Source organism: Cavia porcellus, unplaced genomic scaffold (genome assembly GCF_034190915.1).
Source record: "Cavia porcellus strain 051 isolate PalLab524CR breed Dunkin Hartley unplaced genomic scaffold, mCavPor4.1 scaffold_3, whole genome shotgun sequence".
Classification (NCBI taxonomy): Eukaryota; Metazoa; Chordata; class Mammalia; order Rodentia; family Caviidae; genus Cavia; species Cavia porcellus.
The window spans coordinates 33,727,829-33,749,238 of NW_026947486.1; the positions used below are offsets into that span (position 1 = coordinate 33,727,829).

General features: G+C 35.9%; 1 protein-coding gene across 3 annotated transcripts in view; it reads left to right on the plus strand.

Moving 5' to 3' along the window:
* Zc4h2 (zinc finger C4H2-type containing) overlaps nucleotides 1-20,571 on the plus strand; it is a 37,826-nt gene extending 17,255 nt beyond the window's left edge. Inside the window, exons 2-5 of one of the 3 annotated variants that reach the window (XM_003462750.5) lie at nucleotides 15,049-15,220; nucleotides 17,378-17,550; nucleotides 18,352-18,514; nucleotides 19,382-20,571. In XM_003462750.5, coding sequence (XP_003462798.1) covers nucleotides 15,049-15,220; nucleotides 17,378-17,550; nucleotides 18,352-18,514; nucleotides 19,382-19,495 — 622 coding nt within the window. In that variant the 3' untranslated portion in view covers nucleotides 19,496-20,571. Of the gene's footprint in view, nucleotides 1-15,048; nucleotides 15,221-17,377; nucleotides 17,551-18,319; nucleotides 18,515-19,381 lie in introns of those variants that run through there. The other 2 variants (XM_023561929.2, XM_013144522.3) reach the window with 2 other exon arrangements.
* Nucleotides 20,572-21,410: the final 839 nt, after the last annotated feature.

Here is a 21,410-nt window from a genome sequence, read left to right on the forward strand (position 1 = left end):
AAAATTCACAGACTTAACATACAAGGTTGGAAAATCTTTCATGCAGCACGAACTCAGAAACAAACAGTGATATTCTGTTTGCAGAAAATGTGAATTTTAAACCAAGAATGATGAAAAGAGATAAAGAGGGTCACTACATACTTGTTATGGGTGAAATTCAAGTAACAATAATAAATATGTATGCACTAAATCCAGGAGCATGCAAATACATCAGATAACTAATAAATGTGAAAAATCACATTTATTAGCAATAACACAGTTATAATGGGAGACCTTAACACCCCATTGACATGAAGAGACAAATCAACTAGACAGAAGATCAGCAACAAACTATCAGAATTGAACCAAGCCAGTGAAGAGATGGACTTAATGTATGTCTTCCGAATGTTCACCCAGCATCATCAGAATAAACATGTTTTCAGCTGCACATTGGAAGTTGTTTAAAACAGATCATATACTAGCCCTCAGAAAATGCTTAAGTAAATGGGAAGGATTTAACATTATTCCATGCATATTAATTGGAAATTAATGGCAAAAGCATACTGCAAAAGCTCTACAAACACTACAAACACATTGAAATTAACACCTCCTGAACAAATAATGGGACACAAATGAAACTAAAGAAGATTTAAAAATATCTACAACTAAACAAGAATGTAGGATACAACATACCAAAACTAACCGGACACAATGAAAGCAGTCCTAAAAAGGAAATTTATTGTGATAAATTCTTACATCACAAAAACAGGAGTACACATAAATAATCTAACATTGCACCTGCAGATTCCACAAAAAGATCAAACCCAAAGCTCATACTAAGGATGAAATTATAAAGATCAAAGCAGAAATTAATGTAATTGAGACTAAGAAATAAATACAAAGAATTAATGAATCAAAGAATTTGCTTTTGGAAGAATAAAGTTGATAAACAATTAGCCAGCCATATCAAAAAATGAATGAAAGTGCTCAGATTCATGTGTCAGGGGATGACAAGGGTGAATCCCTACAGATCCTGTGGAAATACATCAATACCTAATTCAAAAATCTTTACCCACATAGGATGGAAATTGCAGAAAAATGGACAGATTTCTAGATACATATGAGTTAATAAAACTGAATCAAGAAAATAAAAGTTCTGAATAACTCAATATCACTCAATGAAATTGAAAACTTATCAACAAAGAAAATCTCACATCCTGATGGATTCAGTGCTAATTTGTAAAAAAAAAATTAATGAAGATTTGATACCAATACTCCTCAAAATATTTAATGAAGTTGAGTGGGACTCAATATTCCCTAAATCATCCCTGGTGGCAAGTATTATTGTGATACTACAGCCACAGAAAGTCCAAGCAAAAAGAAAACTACAGGCCAATCTCCTTAAAGAACATAGACACAAAAGTCTTCAATAACATACTAATAAAAAGAGTGCAGCAAATCAAATGCACCATGACTGAGAGGGACTCATATCAGGAATGCAGGGATGGTTCAAAATACACAAATCAATAAATGTACTATGTCATATCAAAAGAGCCAAAGATAAACATCTCATGATCATCTCAATAGATGCAGGAAAAGCTTTTGATAAATGCAGCACTCACACATGATAAAAACTCTACAGAAAATTGCAATAAGTACTCTTTACCTGAATCTGATAAAAGCTATCCATGACAAACCAACAATTAAGGTCATATTAAATGACCAAAATCTGAAAGTTATCCCTCTAAAATCAGGAACAAGACAAGACTTTTCACTGGCACCACTCCTACTCAATATAGTTCTGGAAACATTTCCAGAGCAGTGAGACAAGAGAAAATAAAACCAGAATAGGAAAGGAAGCAGTTAGATTATCATTATTCACAGATGACATGGTACGCTACATAGAAGACACCAAAAACTCCACCAAAAGAATTCTAGATTTAATAAACAAATTCAGTAGCATAACTGTACACAAAGTGAACACTCAAAAATCAGTAGAATGCCATTTCACAAACAAGCAACTCACTGACAGAGAAATTAGGGAAACCACAATGATTACAAAAGCATACCAAAAAGTGAAATAGGATTCAATCTACTGAAGGAATTAAAAGTGTATATATTGAACTTTACAGAGCACCAAAAAAGGAGATTGATGAGGATATTAGAAAATGGAATGATATCACTTGCTCATGAATAGGATGAACAAACATAAAAACCAGCATGAAAATGACCATACTGTTAATATTACTATGTGCATTTAATGCAATCCTGATGAAAATTTCACTTGTTTGCCTCACAAACTAGAGAAAAACATTCTTAAAATTCATTTGGAACCAGAAGACACTTAGATTAGCAAAAGCAAGGCAGGGGACAACACAATCCCAGTCTTGAAATTATATTACAAAGCTACTATGAAAACTCAGTATGGTACTTGCCAAAACCAGACCTGAGGATCAGTGGAACAGGTTAGAAGATGTAGACACAACTACAAACATACTCAGCCACTTTATCTTTAACAGTGGGACTAAACACATTCACAGGAAGAAAGGTAGTCTCTTTAATAAATGATGCTGGAAAAATTTGCTCTTTAAAGGGCAAAGATTAAAGTTAGACACTTATTTATCACCATGCACTAAACTGAAGTCAGAATGTATCTAAGATCTAAATATTGAAACAGAAACACTAAATCTTCTGGATGAGAAAGGAGATAGGAAACTTAAAGACATAGGTGTAGACAGAGATTTCTTGAAGAAAACTCAAATGGCCTGGAAATTCTTCAAAGAATCCACAACTGGGATCTTAAGTTAATAAAATGCTTTTGCACATCAAAAGGAATCACCAACAGAGTCAAAACAACCCATAGAGTGGGAAAACATTTTAGCCAGCTATCGCTCAGGAAAATGACTTATGTAGAATATATAAAGAATTAAAGACAACTAGAGGCAAGGTTCAAGTGATGCCACACTCAGGGTCATGCTCTGCCTAGTCACTTGGGTCGCAGGGGTTCTGAACTCCACCTAGCCAGGATTAAGTCCTTGGCACCACACTCTGGAGGTGCATCCTTACTAGTTGCACAGAAGATCTAAACTCTGCCCAGCCCAGTGATCCAGCACAATCCATCAGGGAAACATCTGGCCAGTCTCACAGGTCACAGAGGTACTGAGCTTAGCCCAACACAGAGCCCCAAAGCCACCCACCAGGGAGCTATGATGGTCTTGGAGAATATGAGCTCCACTCATCAGAGCACAAGGCCTCAGCTCCATAGTTCAGTGGTGTATCCCAACTAGTCATGTGGTGGGTCCTGGAGGTTCCAAACTTCACCCAGCCGGGAGCAAGGCCTTGGCAACAAATGCAGGGATGCACTCTGGCTAGCTATGTGCTTCAGAGGCTCTGAACTCTTCCCAGCCAGAGGCAAGGTCGAGGTGATGCCATACTCGAGGTCATGTTCTGCCTAGTTGGCTGGCCAGTCGAGGTTCTGAACTTCACCCAGCCAGGCATAAGTCCCAAGCACTGTACTCCAGAGGTGTGTCCCCATGCGCTGCACAGAGGATCTGAACTTTTCCCACCCCAGAGATCTAGCACAATCCATCAGGAGAATGCCCGACCAGTCTCACTGGTTACAGAGGTACCAAGCCCAGCACAGCAAAATTCTAATAAAAGTTGCCAAAACCACTTGAATGAAGCTGAAGTTAGACTCTCAGACCTTGAAGATAGGTTGGAAGGTTATGACCATGAAAGAAAAGATTGCTTAAAAATAACAAAGAACCAGGAAACAACTCAACAGCTGCAAGATAATGCAAAGAGAAACACTATAAGATTGACAGGTTTCAATGAAAAATTAGGGGTTAAAACAAAGCAACTACAAAGACTATTTGCAGAAATTATACCAGAAAATTTTCCAAACATGGGAAGGGAATCTGATATGCAGATAATTGAGGCATACAAGAACCCAGTTAACCCTAACCAAAATAAATCTTCACCCAGGCATATAATTAAGATATCAGAAATTCGGGACAACAACAGAATACTAATGCTGTCAGAGAAAAGAAACAGATCACTTATGAAGGAAAGCCTATCAGAATCAGGGCAGACTTTTCAACACAAACCTTCAAGTCAAGAAGAGATTGGAGTGAAATATTTCAGATCCTAAAAGAAAACAACCTTCAATCTCAATTGATACATCCGGCAAAAACATCTTTGAAAATAGATGGAGAAATAAGATACTTCCATGACGAACAACAAATGAAGACATTTGTGACCACCACACCAACTCTACAAAGAGTACTAAAAGGTACTCTAGAAAGAACAAAAATAACTGCAATCCCAAGAACAACAATAAAGGAAAACACTAAGCAGGGCAAGCAATTAAACAGAAAAAGTAGAAAATCAACAAAAGAAGATAACATAACAGTGATAAGTCAGTACTTATCAGTTATATCCATCGATATAAATGGTCTCAACTTACCAATAAAAAGAAACAGACTGGCAGAGTGGATTAAGAAACAAAATTCAGCAATACACTGTATAAAAGAAACACATTTAACTCAAAAGGAAATGCATAGACTTAAAGTCAAAGGATGGAAAACAATACTCCATGCAACAGGAAAGCAGATAAAAGCAGGGGTAGCTATTTTGTTTACAGACAATATGAACTTCAAACCAAGAATGATCAGAAGATATGAAGAAAGTCACTACATTCTTGTTATGGGAAATTTTTTTAAAAAAGAAGAGATTACAGATTACAATAACTATGTAAGACAAATTTTAATAGACATGCAAAGTTAAAAAAGCAATAATACAGTTATAACAGGGAACTTTAGCACCTCATTGTCACAAAGAGACAGATCAACCAAACAAAAATCAGCAAAGGAATAACAAAATTAAATCAAACTTGTGAAAAAATGGACCTAGTAGATGTGTACGGAGTGTTCCACCAAACAACATCAGAATGCATATTCTTCTCAGCTGCACATGGTGATTATCTAAAATAGATCATATAGTAACTCACAGAACATGCTTAAGTAAATGCAAAGGACGATATCTACAGTGGAACAGAAACTCAAATACAAATTACAGATCCCATGGAACACAATAAAAGCAGTCCTCAGAGGCAAATTTATAGCACTAAACTCCCACAGTAGAAACCCTGAAAGAACACACATAAACAACTTTATGCTGTACCTCAAACTTCTAGAAAAAGAAGAGCAAGCCAAGCTTAAAGGCCAAAGAAGGCAGAAAAATGTAAAGATCACAGCAGAAATTAATGCAATTGAAACTAATAAAGCAATGCTAAGTATTAATGAATCAAAGAGTTGGTTCTTTGAAAGAATAACATTGATAAACCCCTAGCCAACCATATCAAAAAAAGAGGAAAGGAAAAGCTCATATCCATGCAATAAGAAATGAAAAGGGTAAAAACACCACAGAACCTGTGGAAATACTGATCATTAATACCTACTTTGAAAACCTTTACTCTCATAAGTTTGATAACACAGAAGAAATCAACAGATTCCCCAAAACATACTAATTAGCAAAGCTGAAACAAACATATCAAAATATTGAATAACCCAATATTAGTTAATTAAATGTAAGAAAATGTAATTAGAACCCATTTTGTATTATTTCTACCCTTTTTTAAATCTCCATGTATTTTTTTCATTTCCTTTTCTTTAAATTAAAAAAAAAAAAAAAAAGAAAATCCCAGGTCCTGATGGATTCACTGCAGACTTCTTCAAGAAACTCAAAGAAGACTTGATGCCAACACTCCTCAAACTCTTCAGTGAAATTGAGGGGAAAGCAATTCTCTCTAACTCATTCCTGGAAGTAAGTATTACCATAATACCAAAATCTGAGAAAGACCCAAACAAAAAAGAAGATTACAGTCAATCTCGGTAATGAACATAGATGCAAAAATCCTTAATAAAATACTGGAAAATATGATGTAGCAAGTCCTCAGGGAGATTATATACCATAATTCATCCCATGAATGCAGGGATGGTTCAACATATATAAATCAGTAAATGTAACATACCAAGTCAACTGAGCCAAGGACAAAAACCACATGGTCATCTCAATAGATGCAGAAAAAGCTTTTGAAAAAAGTTCAACACTCATTCGTTATAAAAAAAAAACAAACCCTACAAAAATTGGAATACATGGTTTCTTTCAATCTAATGAAAAGCCATCTATGACAAACCTACACCCAACAACTTAATAAATGGACAAAAACTGAAAACTTTCCATCTAAATCTGACTCTCCATATGCCTAAAACTAAAACTAGACCCATGCCTATCACCATGTATTAAACTAAAATCTAAATGGATCAAAGATCTGAATATTAAAACAGAAACACTAAATCTGTTGAAAGACAAATTAGGTAAAAATCTTGAAGACACAAGGGTAAGTAGAGAATTCATGAACAGGAATCAAACCACATGGGAAATACACCAAGTTTCTGCATGTCAAAAGAAATCTCCAGCATAGTGAAAAGAAAACCCACAAACTGGGAAAAAAGCTTAGTGAACTGTCCCTCAGACAAAGGACTTTTGCCTAAAATATATAAAGAATTAAAAAAAAAATCAGACCCCCAAAATTTAAAGACCCAATGCAAAAATTGGCATCTGAGATGAATACACAGCTCTCAGATGAAGAAATACAAATGGCAAATAAATACGTGAAAAAATGTTCATCATCATCAGTCACTAGAGAAATGCAAATTAAAACAACACTGAGATTCCATCTCACTCCAGAAAGAATGGCCAGGATAAAGAAAAAACAACAACAAATGTGGAGAGGCTGTGGGGAAAAAGAAACCCTCCTGAACTGTTGGTGGGAGTGTACACTTGTGCAACCAATGTGGAGATCAATCTGGAGATTCCTTTAAAAGCTGGGATTGGACCCATTCTACCCAGCTAATCCACTTCTAGGCATAGTCCCAGAAGAACTGAAAACATCATACCACAATGATATATGTGCACCCATGTTTATAGCATCACAATTTGTAACAGCCAGATCTTGGAAACAACTTAAGTGTCCATCAACTGAGGAATGGATAAAAAAGCTGTAGTATTTTTACACAGTGGAGTACTACTCAGCTATAAAGAATGATCACATTGAGATATTTGTAAATGAATGGACTCAACTTGAGACCATACATATAAGCGAAATAAATCAAACTTTCATGTATAATACCGTATAGTCTCCCTAGTGTAAGAAATGGTAAGAGTACATAAAAGTTTATGGTAATCATGATTCCCCATTACATGGCTTTGAAGCCTTATAATGTTTGCATTCATTAGTTGGAATGATTTGATCCTGGTTTGTTCGATTTTATTATCTATGATAGTATGAACAGCTACTTTGAAGAAAACAAGGCATTATAATAGCTAGTGCTGATTTAATACCATCTTACTCTGAAGGCCTACCATGCTTTTGTTTTTCTGTTTCCATTGGTTCTATCGTATTGTATCCTACTGAATTTTATTATGTGTAATAGTATAAACAAATTTTCTATGGAAAATGAGATAATCCAGTAGCCATTTTTCATTCTCTGTTATTTGGTTCTGAATGCCCTCTAATACTTTCATTCTCTTGAATGGTTTTATACTATTTTGTTTTGTTTGATACTATTGTATATGAAATTATGCTCAGCTATTTCAAAGAAAGAGACATTATGGTAGTTACTATTAATTACAGGTTGTCTTGTAGTAAAATACTGGGTTGCTTGCATTGTTCTGTTCTGATCTGCTTTGTTATGTCCTCTTTTGTCTTAATCTCCTTAAAATAAAAAAAAATTAAAAATCAGGAACAAGACAAGGATGTTCATTATCACCACTCCTATTCAATATAGTGCTAGAAACATTACCCAGAGCAATTAAACAAGACAGAAAAATAAGAGGAATACAGATGAGAAAGTAAAAAGTTTAATCATCATTATTTGTAGATGATATGATACTCTGCATAGAAGACCCTTAAAATTCCTTTGAGTGCCTTCTAGACATAAGAACCAAATTCAGTAATGTAGCTGCTTTCAAGGTCAACACTCAAAAATCTGTAGCATTACTGTACACATACAACAAACTCACTGAAAGAGAAATTGAGGAAACCACCTCCTTCACTATAGCATCCAAAAAAAAATGAAATATTTAGGAATTAATCTAACAAAGGAAGTAAAATATCTATACAATTAAAACAACATTACATTGAAAGTGAAATCAAAGAGGATTTCAGAAAATGGAAAAACATTGCTTGTTCATGATTGGAAGAACATATATTGTGAAAATGGCCATTCTCCCAAAATTGTTATACAAATTCAATGCAATTCCAACCAAAATAACAGTTACATACCATGCAGATCTGGTGAAATCACTCCCAAATTTCATTTGGAACCAGAAAATACCTAGAATAACAAAGGCAATTCTAGTCAACAAAAGCAAGGCAGGAATCATCACCATCCCTGACTTGAAATTATATTACATAGCTCCTGTAATAAAATTAGCATGGTACTGGAACAAAAAAACAGCTGAAGATTAATGAAGTAGATTAGAAGATGCATCCACAACTAGAAGCACACTCAGCCACCTACCTCATCTTTGACAAAGGGACCAAACATGTACACTGTTGAAAGAACTGGCTTTCCATATGCTGAAAAGTAAAACTAGATCCATGTTAATGACCATGCACTAAACTAAAGTCAAAGTGGATCAAAGATCCAAATATTTAAAACAGAAACACTAATTCTACTAGAAGTCAAAATAGATAGAAATCTTGAAGACATGAGTGGTGGCAAAGAATTCATTAACAAAAATCAAATTGCATGGGAAACATTTCCAGAATCAACAACTGGGATCTAGTCTTGTTAAACCTTTTTTGCATGTCAAAGAAAATCTCTAACAGAATGAAAAGGAAACCCACAAATTGGGAAAATATCTTGGCCAACAGTCCCTCAAAGGACTTCTGTCTAGAACTTATAAAGAATTAAAAAGTTCAGGCTCCCAAAATATAAGGACCCAATCCAAAACTGGATATCTGTGATGAATACACACTTATCAGCTGAAGAAATAAAAATGACAAATAAATATATTAAAAAGTTTTCAACATCAATTGTCATTTGGGAAATTTGAATTAAAACAACACTAAGATTTTATGTCACCCTAGAAGAGTAGTCAACCAACAGCAAATGCTGAAGTGTTGTGGGGGAAAATGAACACCTCTCCACTTTAGGTGGGCATGTAGACTGGTGCAACCACTGTAGAAATCAGTGTAGAAAGTCCTCAAAAAACTAGGATTAGAGATTCCTCAAAAAACTAGGATTAGAGATTCCATTTGACCCTGCTATCCCACTCCTGGGCATTTTCCTAGAAGCACTGAAATCATCATATCTCAGTGATATATGTGCACCCATGTTTATAACAGCACAATTTATAATACCCAAATCTTGGAATCAGCGCAGGTGCCTATCAGTCAAGAATCGACATAAAAGAATTAGTAGCTTTATACAATGGAGTACTACTCAGCAATAAACAAATATTGCACTGAGGCTTTTATAAGTAAATGGATGCAACTTGAGACCATACTCATAAGTGAAATAAGTCAAATTCACATGTGTAAATACCATATTGTTTCCCTAATGTAAGAAACTGAATAATTATATATGTTCCAAAACCTACAATAGATTTTGTGTAAGGGTAAGAGTACAAAGAGGAAAAGTAAATGAAATAAAAGATGAAAGAAGGAAAAAGAAAAGGACATAAATTTGTATATATATATATATATATATATATATATATATATATGATAGCTAAAATGACTATACTACTAGTTGTATTAGTTATTGGAAAAGAACAGTTAATACTCATGTTTAGATCAAACTTACATATCAATATCTGTTAATCTAAGCAACTCTTGAAGATAACAGCATGCAATATCATGATCATTGTTAAATTCCTATTTTGTTTTGTAACCTATACTGTTACTGTATTTGGTTTCTTGTTGTTGATTTTCTGTGCTGATTTTTGTTTGCTGTGTCTTTTTGATCTTATATAAAAACTAAAAAGAAAAGAATTTTAAAAGTCAGACCCCTCAAATCAAAGACCCAATTGAAAATTGAACGTTTGAAATAACACTTCTCAAAAGAAGAACTAATAATGACAAAGAAATAAATGAAAAAAAGTCAATATCACTTGTCATTTGAGAGATGCAAATTGAAATACCACTGAGATTCCATCTCACCTCAGAAAAAATGACTGTCATCCACAAATCACCAATTACAGTGCTGGAGGAGCTGTGGTGAAAAAGAATCTTGTCCACAGTTGGAGGGAATATAGACTCGCATGTAAAACCATTGTGGAAATCAGTATAAGGATATCTTGTAAAACTAGGACTAGATGTCCTATTAACTCAGGTATTTCCTCCTGAATATTTTCCCAGAAGAATTAAAAACAACATACCATAGTGATGTATACACACCCTTGTACATAGCAGCACAATTTGTAATAGGCAAATCTTGGAAACACCGCAAATACGCATCAACCAAGCAATGGACAAAAATGTGTATTCTTATACAATGGAGTACTACTGAGGTATAAAAAGGATAAACTTGAGAATTATAAAGTAAATGGATGCAACTTGAGATCACACTCAGAAGTGAAGTAAATTAGTCTCACATGTGTTAACATCACATTGTCTCTGGAAGAAGCTGAAAGAGTAAATAAGAGCCAAAATGTAGAATAGATATTGTGAAATGGAAAGAAACCACTCAAAAAGAAAGAGAAGCTGGTACAAAGGAAAAGAGAAAAGATGGGAGGGAAAAGGAAAATATATATGTATATACAAATATTTGTGATAGTTACTTTATACGACTAATTTCTATTCATTAAAGAGCAAGGTTTTTGTTACTGATTAAACAATTTTTCAGGCTTATATCTTATAATATGAGCAACTACGTTGAAGATAATACATAATGTATTAACCATTGTTACTCTTACTCTCTTGTTTTGAAAATTTGTATCAATATTTTTTGTTTTTTCTCTTTAAAAGTACAACAAATTATAATTATTCAAAAATGTTAAACAAAATCAAATGATCCTTGTTATTTCTTGTCATAGTGGCTGTTATGTTTTGTATATAGGTGATCCCCAAAACCCCATGTACTCATATCTAGGGTTTTCAGAGCTGGTTACATCTAGGACGTGTGATACTGGAATCAGAGCTGTGTGGTCCACTGTTTGGAATTAGCATAATTTTGGATGGCACCACCCAAAGGACTGGAGCCTGGGTGAAATAAAAAAAGGAAAGGCAAACTGGCTGCTTACTGCTGCTGTTGCTGCCACCTACATGCCCCTCTACCATGCTGCCCTTTACTGTGGACTGAAACGACTGCAAGTTATCAGACAAAATATACTTTCCTTCTTTAACTTGTGGGTGTTGAGTATTTTTTCTCAGCAGTGAAAAAAGTAACTAAGATAAGTGGGCAATTGACAAAACCTCGAAAACACCTTGGATGGAGGTGGACATTTTAGTTAACCCATACTCACAGACAAAGGATAAGACCATTGTCTCACTGACAACAGACCTCCTCCCTAGGAAGAGGAAATGCAACTGAGGCTTTGAGGAAGGTTTTATGCCTTTGATTTTGCATTTCCAGGTAGCACTTAAATGTGGTACTACTAGGCCAAAAACTCTTTTTTTTTAAAATTTACAGTTAATCTCGGGATGTACCTGCTGGCAACATGTATTCTGTAATCAGAATTAGAGAGAAGGAAGGAAAAAAGGCATTCATCCAATTAAGGATAACTCTGCTCTATTGATTTCTATTAAGTGACAGTGGGAAAGACCTCTTATACTTGATTTCATCTAGTAATAGTTATTGCCCCCTTGCCTGAACTGGTTATAAATTAGAAAGTTTTGACTTGGTCCTATAAAATATCATTATTTATATTTATATTATAAGGTGGCTTGTGCTAATGGTTACTATGTTAATCTTAATAACCGATAATACACCTAAATTACTCCCTCTGGAACATATACATACATTCATTGTTATATGCTCATATGTGCACACATGCACATGCATATATAATTTGTAAGCCTCTTATAATGTCCAAACCACTATGATAAAGAAGATAACACATAACAGTGCAGTTGGGCACAATTGGAAGGGAGAAGCACCATTATTTTTACATGCTTTCTAGGTGCCACATAGTGTGCTTGAGGGCTTTACATATGTTAACTTATTTAGTTCTGATGATATAATATGTAAATTAGTAATGATTATGCCTGTGTTATTGATAAAGATATCAAGACTAAGTGAAGTAAGATGAAATGACTAGGTAATTCCACTTTACTGCTTTTAATGCTTTCTAAGATTTTCCTCTTCTACTGAGAGTGAATTTCTTAACTCATCCCATCTCATCCCAGTTACCTTGCTATGTTCTGAATGTTGCCAAATTCCCAATTTATTTAGGCCTCTTTCCCCCTTGCAGTAGATTTTCTAGCTGTACTGATATTTGTGAAATTCATTTTACTTGCCATATTTTTCTGATCTGGAGCCATTGTTCATGCCATTCTATCTACTTTAACTGCATCCTTCTGTGTCCATTTACAATTGCCAGTTCCTTCATGTTGTTCTTCAGACTTCATCTTACATGTTTCATTCAGAGGAAACATTTTCTGAACAACCCCAATGACTGTACAGTAATGTTCAGAACATTAGGGCACTTTGATCCTTACATTGTACTCTGCATCTCTTCACTACTTTCCTCACGTATTTTTTATATATAACCATGTGTTCAGGGTCTATTTTCCTCACTAAATGAGGCTTCTAATCCATATACTGTCCTGTTGTCTGCTTTGTTCTTTTTTTTTCTTTTCTTTTTTTTTTTTTTTTTTTTTTTTTGTCTTTTTCCTTTTTATCAATACCGGGGATCGAACTCACAACTGCCTGCTTGCAAGGCAGGCACTGATGCCACTGAGCAAAATCCCCAGCCCCTGTCTGCTCTATTCTTAATATCTAGTACAGTGCCTGGCATATGCTACATGTTCAAAAATATCTATTGAATGAATTTATTATCATTCTGTATTTGGTACAAAGTAAGTGCTCAATAACTAGAGTTAAAAATATAATTGAAGTTGTTATTATTGTCCAAAGGCAAATAAATGGTCAAGGGTAGAACCAGGATTTACACACATATAAAGTGTATGTTTCTTTCATGATATGACTCTGCCCTCAGAAAATCTAAACTCCCTTATCTGTTCATATGAATTACAATGAGGCCCTGTACTACTCTGAATCTCAATTTTTCCCACTGTAAAATTGGGGAAGGGAAAGCAAATTTCAGATTGTTCTACATGTGACCTAAAAGAGGATAGCAGAAGCCTGCATATGAGAGGATCTAAATAAATAATTGACCAACATAAACCTGTATTGTTCCTCTGCAAGACAGTTGAGCAGCTATACCAAGAACACTTGCTGTGTTTATGCACTTCAGCCTGGTAAACTCAGTTAAAGGCAGGATATAAATGTGAGTGGTTTTTAGGTTCAAATCTCAACAATAAATTTATTAGCTCTGCAGACCTGGGAACGTTACTATTCTGAACTTCAATTTCCTTCTCTACAAATGGAATAACATCCATACTTTTACTCGTTTCTGAAGCAAAGACAATAAAATAACATGGAAAACAGTTTCCTGAATATAGAGAGGGAGAGAGAGAGAGAGAGAGAGAGAGAGAGAGAGAGAGAGAGAGAGCCTATAATTGTAGCCACCTGAAACTTTCTTTCTGTAGTTCTGTGCCACTGAGGAACACACCTTTTGAAGCAGGATTCTCAGGTCTCAGAGAAGTGCTGTGAGAAAAAGAGAGTAAAGACTGAAACTGGCTGATTCAAAGGGTGACAAGAACAGGATGAGGGACTCAAGTCCACCGAATAGGCTTGGGCAGAGGAGGTTAACTACCAAGCAGAAAAAGGGAAACTCCAAATATGAGCAAGGTGAAAATGGCCAACTAGTCTCAGGGAGATCCTAAGAATGAAGGAGGAAGATGGCCACTGGAAAGACAATAATATGCTTTGTAGTGGTCTTCTTCCAAAACTATATAGACCCCTTCTGTAGGTAGACTTCAAATGGTAATAAGTGGCCTTAAAACTAATCTTTCCAGTTCCCTATATTTAGTCACAGGCATATATAATTTAAAATGTCAGTCTTAGTGTAGATATTTGCAATCTTAATACCTATACTTTTTCACTGAAAAACAGTTTTCATGTTGCAACTCTCTAATGACTGCCAAATATTCTAATTTTGCCTATAGCTCAGAAAACACATCTCTGGGTTATAACTGTTTGTTATTTGATTATTTCCTTAGAATAAACTTCCTAAACCAGAGTGTCTATAGTTGAAACTTAATAACTATGAATATTAATTAAATAAAGGAATTATCCCCAACAATTCCTTTCTCACTTCTCTTCTGGAACTGATGAATGGAGACTCTAGCTGTGCTGTATAGTATGACAGGAAATAGCTGCATGTGATATTTAAATGTATAATTCGGTTTATCAAAATTGAATTCGAAATTTAGTTCCTCCACTATGAACTTGAACACTATGAACTATGTTTTAAGTGCTCTATATTTTGGGGTTACTGTGTTAGAAACACAAAACATCACTGCGGCAAATGTATTGGACAGCATTTCTCCAGACTTCCTGAAGAATTTACTGTTCACATCTTAGATAGAATTTCTTTACTGACTGGGATTTTTCTGTTCACTGAGAGGCTATTAGCATCTCTGGCCCATGTCCACTGAATATGCTTCCTTGAATCAATATCATACCTAAAGTTAGTCTCATATTTGCAAGTAAGGGAACAAAATCAATTCAATTTGATATCCACTGAGGTTCTCTCATAAAAGAAAACATCTAACATTTCTATGTGGTAGCTTTTAGTTGGGTTTGTCTGGAGGGAGTAATGTTAGAAATATGAGTTAGAAAACAAGTCCTCAATCAGGGACTAATTCTGTTCTCCATTTCCATTTTCCTTCTCTCTTCTGCTGGTCTGTTTACTGCTTTTGGGGAATTACAGGAACAAAACTCTGCAGATGGAGAAGATCAAGGCTCGACTGAAGGCTGAATTTGAGGCACTTGAGTCAGAGGAACGGCACCTGAAAGAATACAAGCAGGAGATGGACCTCCTGTTACAGGAGAAGATGGCCCATGTGGAGGAACTCCGACTTATCCACGCTGACATCAATGTGGTATGTGGCTGCCTGCCTGTCTGCCTGAAACTTGTGGGCCCCTTAAGAAAAAGGCTGTGGTGAGTGCTGTGGCCTTTCCTTGAGATGTACCTGTGGGTATCTTTGTGGAGCAATCATCAGCATACTGAAGGAATCTTTTTCATCCTTGGCTTTGTCACTGATTGACTGTATATCACCAAACAAGTCCCTAAACTCTGGGCCTGTTTTTTTGTTGTTGTTGTTTTGTTTTGTTTTGTTTTTTGCATCACTATGAATGGGATGCAGTAACTTCCAAGGACTTGGCTGTGATGTTCTCTTATTCTCAGAGTCTGTGAAGTAAGTTAATAGCTTTGGGGAAAAATGACCAAGAAACCTGCCTCTCAGGCACAGTTAAAGGTGCTGCTCCAAAGCTTCCAACCAGACTGAACGAATCATCTGTGCTTATTATTCATTAGAATCTCTTTTTTGGAAACTCTTGAAACATGGGAAATTAATTGATTGCTCAATTGATAAGCTTCCTTCTTTTAGAGCTATTAAAGCAGAAGGCTATGCTGATGATTCATTCACAAGGAATGATGTTAGACATTTGACCTATAAATAATTTACAATTCTTAAAACCCATGAATGTAAGTAATATTTTAAAAATCACTGTTAAAAGAGCCAAGTTTCTATCCTTGGGAAACTCATTACTGTGGCAGTACTCATTTCCTTATATTATCAGACCTAAGCTATTAAAATAAAATAAAGATGTGGACGGTAAGTACTTAGAATTTCCTGTGTTAGAGATCACAGATTTCTGGGTTTCATGATAAACTGGCAGTTTTGCTGCAGGTAATCAAGGTTACAGAGGAAATGAAATGAAGATGTTTGCCATAGAGGGGCTGAAAATCTAAGCCAATCAATCTCAGATTTGAAAATCAGAGTTACCTGTAAGGTATGCTAAAATACAAATTGTCAGACTCCTCTCTGTGACAAACCAATAGCCAATATCATACTAAGTATTTAAAAACTGAAAGCCTTCACTCGGAAATCATGAGTAAGAAAAAGGATGCTCCCTATCACCACTCCTATTGAATATAGTTCTGGAAATATTAGTGAGAGAAATTTTAAGAGAAAGAAAGAAAAAGAATAAGAATAAGAAAGGAAGAAGCTTAATTATCATAATTACAGATAAGATGATACTCTATCTACCAAAAGACACCTAGAATCAATAAACAAATTCCATAGCATGGCAGTATACAAAGTCAACTCAAAAATAAATATCATTTCTGTATACAAACAACAAACTCACTGAGAGAGCAACTAGAAAAACAAAACATTTCATAATAACATCAAGGAAAATGAAATATTTATGTATCAATCTAAAGAAGTAAATGACCTTTACACTGAAAATTACAGTATTCTGAAAAAGAAAATCAAAAAGACATTAGAAAATGAAAACATAGCTGTTAAGAAGCAATTTCTAGTTTTATATATATGTTTTGGAGCCTGAGAATTTACATTTGTTTCTTTTTTTTCCTAGACAAGTTCTCGCTATGCAGCTCAGGCTAGCCTTGAGATCACTTTGTAGCCCAGGCTGGTCTTGAACTCACACCAGTCCTCCTGCCGCAACCTCCCAAGTGCTGAGATTACTTGTATGTGCCACTATACCTGGCTGAGAATTTACATTTCTGAGTTCTCAAATGCTGCTGATGCTTCTGATGTGGCAACTACATTTTGAGAACTGTTGAACTAGGAAAAAAGTCATTGATCTAGGAGACAGAAGCCCTGGGTCTTTTTCCTAAGAAAATTTTTCCTAGAGAAGTTCTTTAATCTCTGAGTTTTGTTTTTTTCACCAGTAAAATGGTGGCAAGGTGAACTGAATTAACTCTGAAGGCCATTCCAACTCTGAGATGTTGCATTTGAAGTATACCATTTATTGAACCATTAGTCTGTTAGGACCTGTATTGAGTGTTTTGTATATATTTGACTAACGACTCTTCACTAACATTAGATATACTATTAAACTCTCACCATTATAGAGATGTGGAAACATGATTGACCAGAGTATATGGCAGGTTGGGGATTTTAACATAGATTGGCCTGGATCTGGATCCTGTGGTGTTATCCACTCAGTTATAAAACCTCTTCAAGAACTTTGGGATCTTTGTATCTGTACCTACCCACTTTATTTTCCAGATGGAAAACACCATTAAACAGTCTGAAAATGACCTTAACAAGCTGCTAGAGTCTACAAGGCGACTGCATGAGGAGTATAAGCCTCTGAAGGAACATGTGGATGCTCTACGTATGACTTTGGGCTTGCAGAGGCTTCCTGACTTGTGTGAAGAGGAGGAGAAGCTCTCTTTGGAGTAAGCTGCCTGACTTCTGTCTACCCACTCCCATACACACAGAGGCATGTATACATGCATGTATCCTGGCCTGAAACTCTGGGTACCTATTCCTGCACTTAGATCTGTCAATAAATAGATCATTGCATGACCTTGGGAAAGTCTCTATCCTGGGATTTTATACCAGAAGGAGAATGATTAAATTAAAATTACTAAATGTCTTATGTAATTCTTTGTGATTTTGACAAGATTGACCATGACTCTTAAAGAGGTCACTTCTAAAGTCCTGGTCTGAAAAGGATGTCCAGAAAAATTTTAAAACACTGTATGTTCAACTTTTATAGTCTCTGTCAGTTAGCACTGGACTTCATCTTGTGATTTAGAGTTAAGAACTAGGCTCACAATAAAGGCAGAGATTTCAGCCTAATAGAAGGAAGTATTTCCTGAATGTTGAACACTGCCTATGGCTATGCCTATGACTTTGTCTTAGAAATATGTAAAGATATAGGCCTGGATATGTTTTAATATGCATGCTACAAATGACATGGCATAAAGGAAAGGACAAAATGGTCCATGAGGAACTTGCTATCCCTGAGATTTCATGATCATTTTAGATCTGTCAGAGCCAAGGAAATGGAGGGTTAATGTTCCTAACGGATAATGGCCCTAGTACCTAGGGAAAAGTACCTTGTAGTAAGCAGAGTTTAGGAACTTTCTAAAGTGAACTGTAGTCTAACCCTTGGTTCTTAGCATAGAATCTTTCAAGCAGGGGCAAAGTTGTTGTTTTTAGAATGATTCAGCCAATGTCTCTCATATCCAAAGTTACTTTGAGAAACAGAAAGCAGAATGGCAGACGGAGCCTCAGGAGCCCCCTATCCCTGAGTCCTTGGCTGCTGCAGCTGCTGCTGCCCAACAACTCCAAGTGGCTAGAAAGCAGGACACTCGACAGACAGCCACCTTCAGGCAGCAGCCTCCACCTATGAAGGTATGTAATCTAGGTCAGAGTTATGTAAGAAGCAAAGTATCCTCCCATGGAAGATCCATGGGGTCTGATCCTTCGGTATCCTCCTTAAACAAGCTTTGATTGAGGCACAGAGAAAAGGGTGTTGGGCTTAATCTTCCATTTTTGTTGTCCCACATTTACAGACTAGATAGAGTGTAAGAAGTTTGGCAGACACTGCTGAAGTATAATTTTCAAAAAGTTAGAAACTGGCCAGGGATTTAGGTCAGTGGCACAGTGCCTATCTGGTAAGCATGAGGTCCTGAGTTCAATTCCCAGTACTTCCTCCAAAAAAAGGCAATTCAGTCTAATAATACTGAAAGTTAGCAACATAATTTCTGCACAAATATATAGTTAGCATATGTCATTAATGAAGGAACAAGCAGGATTATAAAGCAGCTTCTAAAAACACTTAGAAACAGATTAATTCAAGAAAAGAAAGGAATGCTGTCAGAAATAAGTTCCAGCAAAGACTGTGTAACATGAAATATCTAAAATATTTATTATTTTGGCGTTTAGAGCAAAATTTTCTGATTTCTGTCCAAGAAAATTTGATACCGGGTGGTACTGTTAGACAATGGTCCAGTATAATCCTGAATTGACATATCTTCATTTTGTCTTATTTCTCAGATTTGCGTACATTTCCTCAGCATCCCTCTATGACCTATGTATATACTTCATTCATCTTCTATAGCCTCCAAGACCACTGATTTCTACTTAAGTCTCTTACTGATTACTATTCACTCTTTATTGGATATCACAATTGCTTTTAGGGACCCTGAGAATCAGAAGTCTAAGCCATGACCTACAAAAATCTGATCATTAACTTTCTTTGTCCAATGCTCCCACCAGGCCTGTTTGTCATGCCACCAGCAAATTCACCGGAATGCACCCATATGCCCTCTGTGCAAAGCCAAAAGTCGGTCCCGGAACCCCAAGAAGCCCAAACGGAAGCAGGATGAATGAAGAAAGGGGGAACACATGGAACTCTTCTGTTCTGCCCCATTGGCCAGAATGATTGATGTCTTGATGTGAAAAAAATCCTTCCCAACCCTTCCCAAGTCTCCTATTTAATGTGACAAAAGCACAATTCCGCTTTCCCTTTGCTCTACTTTATTTCTACATTTGGCATTTCTAGTTTAGGAAGAGTTCAGGTGCTGATAACTATGTCTGATGATCTTTTCTTTACCACCAACATTTCAGCCCCTTGTTTGGAGCTAAGGAAAGAGCAAAAGACCCACATGTGCATATCTGTCACATGTATTTGAGACCTGAAGCTTAAGAGATGTGGGGTCTGAGGACTGGGGACAGCCAATACATTGTCTCAACATAAAGCTTATGTTTTCCTTCACTATATCTTTGCCTGAGGCTCTGAAAGAAGAACAATCTCACTAGACTTTCAAACAGGCTTAGTGTATATATCTCCCTCATCTCTTGATCCTTAAGGCCCAGAGGTAGCTTAGACAAACCTTTCTAATAGCTCCCCCTATTCAAGTGTCCCAGGTTTACTAAAGTTCTTCACGTAGTAGGTTGTGTGTCTGGGGATCCTGACATCCATAGAACTTTTCCCCATACTTCTAATCTTTACTAATCTGTAAAAGTTTTCCACAGAGAAATTAAGGAGCTGGACTTACTCTATCAATACTACCTAGCTCATTGCCTATGACACTGCTATTGAGGGCTCTCGTATAGGGGCTTCCTTATATTAAAAGGGACTCCAGGCTGATATCAGTGTGCTCAGTAGTTTAAAAATCCCTCAAGCTTCCCAAGATTTGCAGATCTCTTCTCCACTAAAGCTTGGTCTCCTAGTCAAGTCATTATTGGACTTAAAGGATGAGAAATGGGACATGCTGACTGAAAAATTTGTCCCAACTCTTGGCCCCAGGCTTGGGCAGGGAAATATTTTTCCTTCTTTACTTAATTGTAGTTTTATGTTGCCACAGTATATGTGTTCATAATTTAAAAGGTTCCTCTGCTTTCTGAAATTAAAAGTGTTATGTCTGTACAAACCTTTTTAAATAAACATTTGTTTATTAGAGTAATGCTGAGTGTTACTGTGTACTGGATAATATAAAAGATGAAACACCATATGCCATTTTGAATAGCTTTTTGCTTTTATTCATTCCAACTTAGAAATGAGAAAGCCTATCACCGTGCTGCAGTAATTTACTCAAATATCATAACAACTTTCATTTACTCAGTACCTACTCTGCTCCAGGTCTGTATGCAAGATGCTTCGTATAAATGCTTGTATTTGATTTTTAAAACAATCTTAAAAGCTAAGTGCTTTTATTATAATTTTCAAAAAATCAGACTTAGAAGTTAAATAACTTATCCAGAATTAACATTTATTTATACTTTTCCAACTTGTTTTTCTCTTCAAAGATTTCTCCCTTTGCAAATGACTTGATGGAGGAGGTAGTTGAAATAACTCTCAATCTAAAACTGGAGACGATGTATCTTGAGATCAATTGATGCAGGTCTAGAAAGGCCTGGTCCTCGATAGGAATAGAATAGGGAAGAAATCTGAAGGGACATCTAAGCTTTAGAACTCCCTACAGGTTGTGTAGTTCTTGCCTTTAGGACTGTACCATAGTTCAGCATGTCCCTCTGTCAAATCCTGTCCCTCTTGGCTTCCTTTTTCTTCTCTGCTCTTTATCTTTCTTTGCATGAGTATTGATCTCAAAGGCTCCCTAATTATTATCCTGTTGCCAAATAAATGAGTACTTATGAGGGAGCTTAATAACTGACACAAATCTCTCTTGCCTCCTGTCCTCATCTGGAAGGTAGAGCAAATAGTTCATGAAGCTTTTATGAATAATGCCATGTATTTAGTAAGCCCTCAAGTGTTCATTTCTCTCTCTTCCCTCTGCTTCTGGAA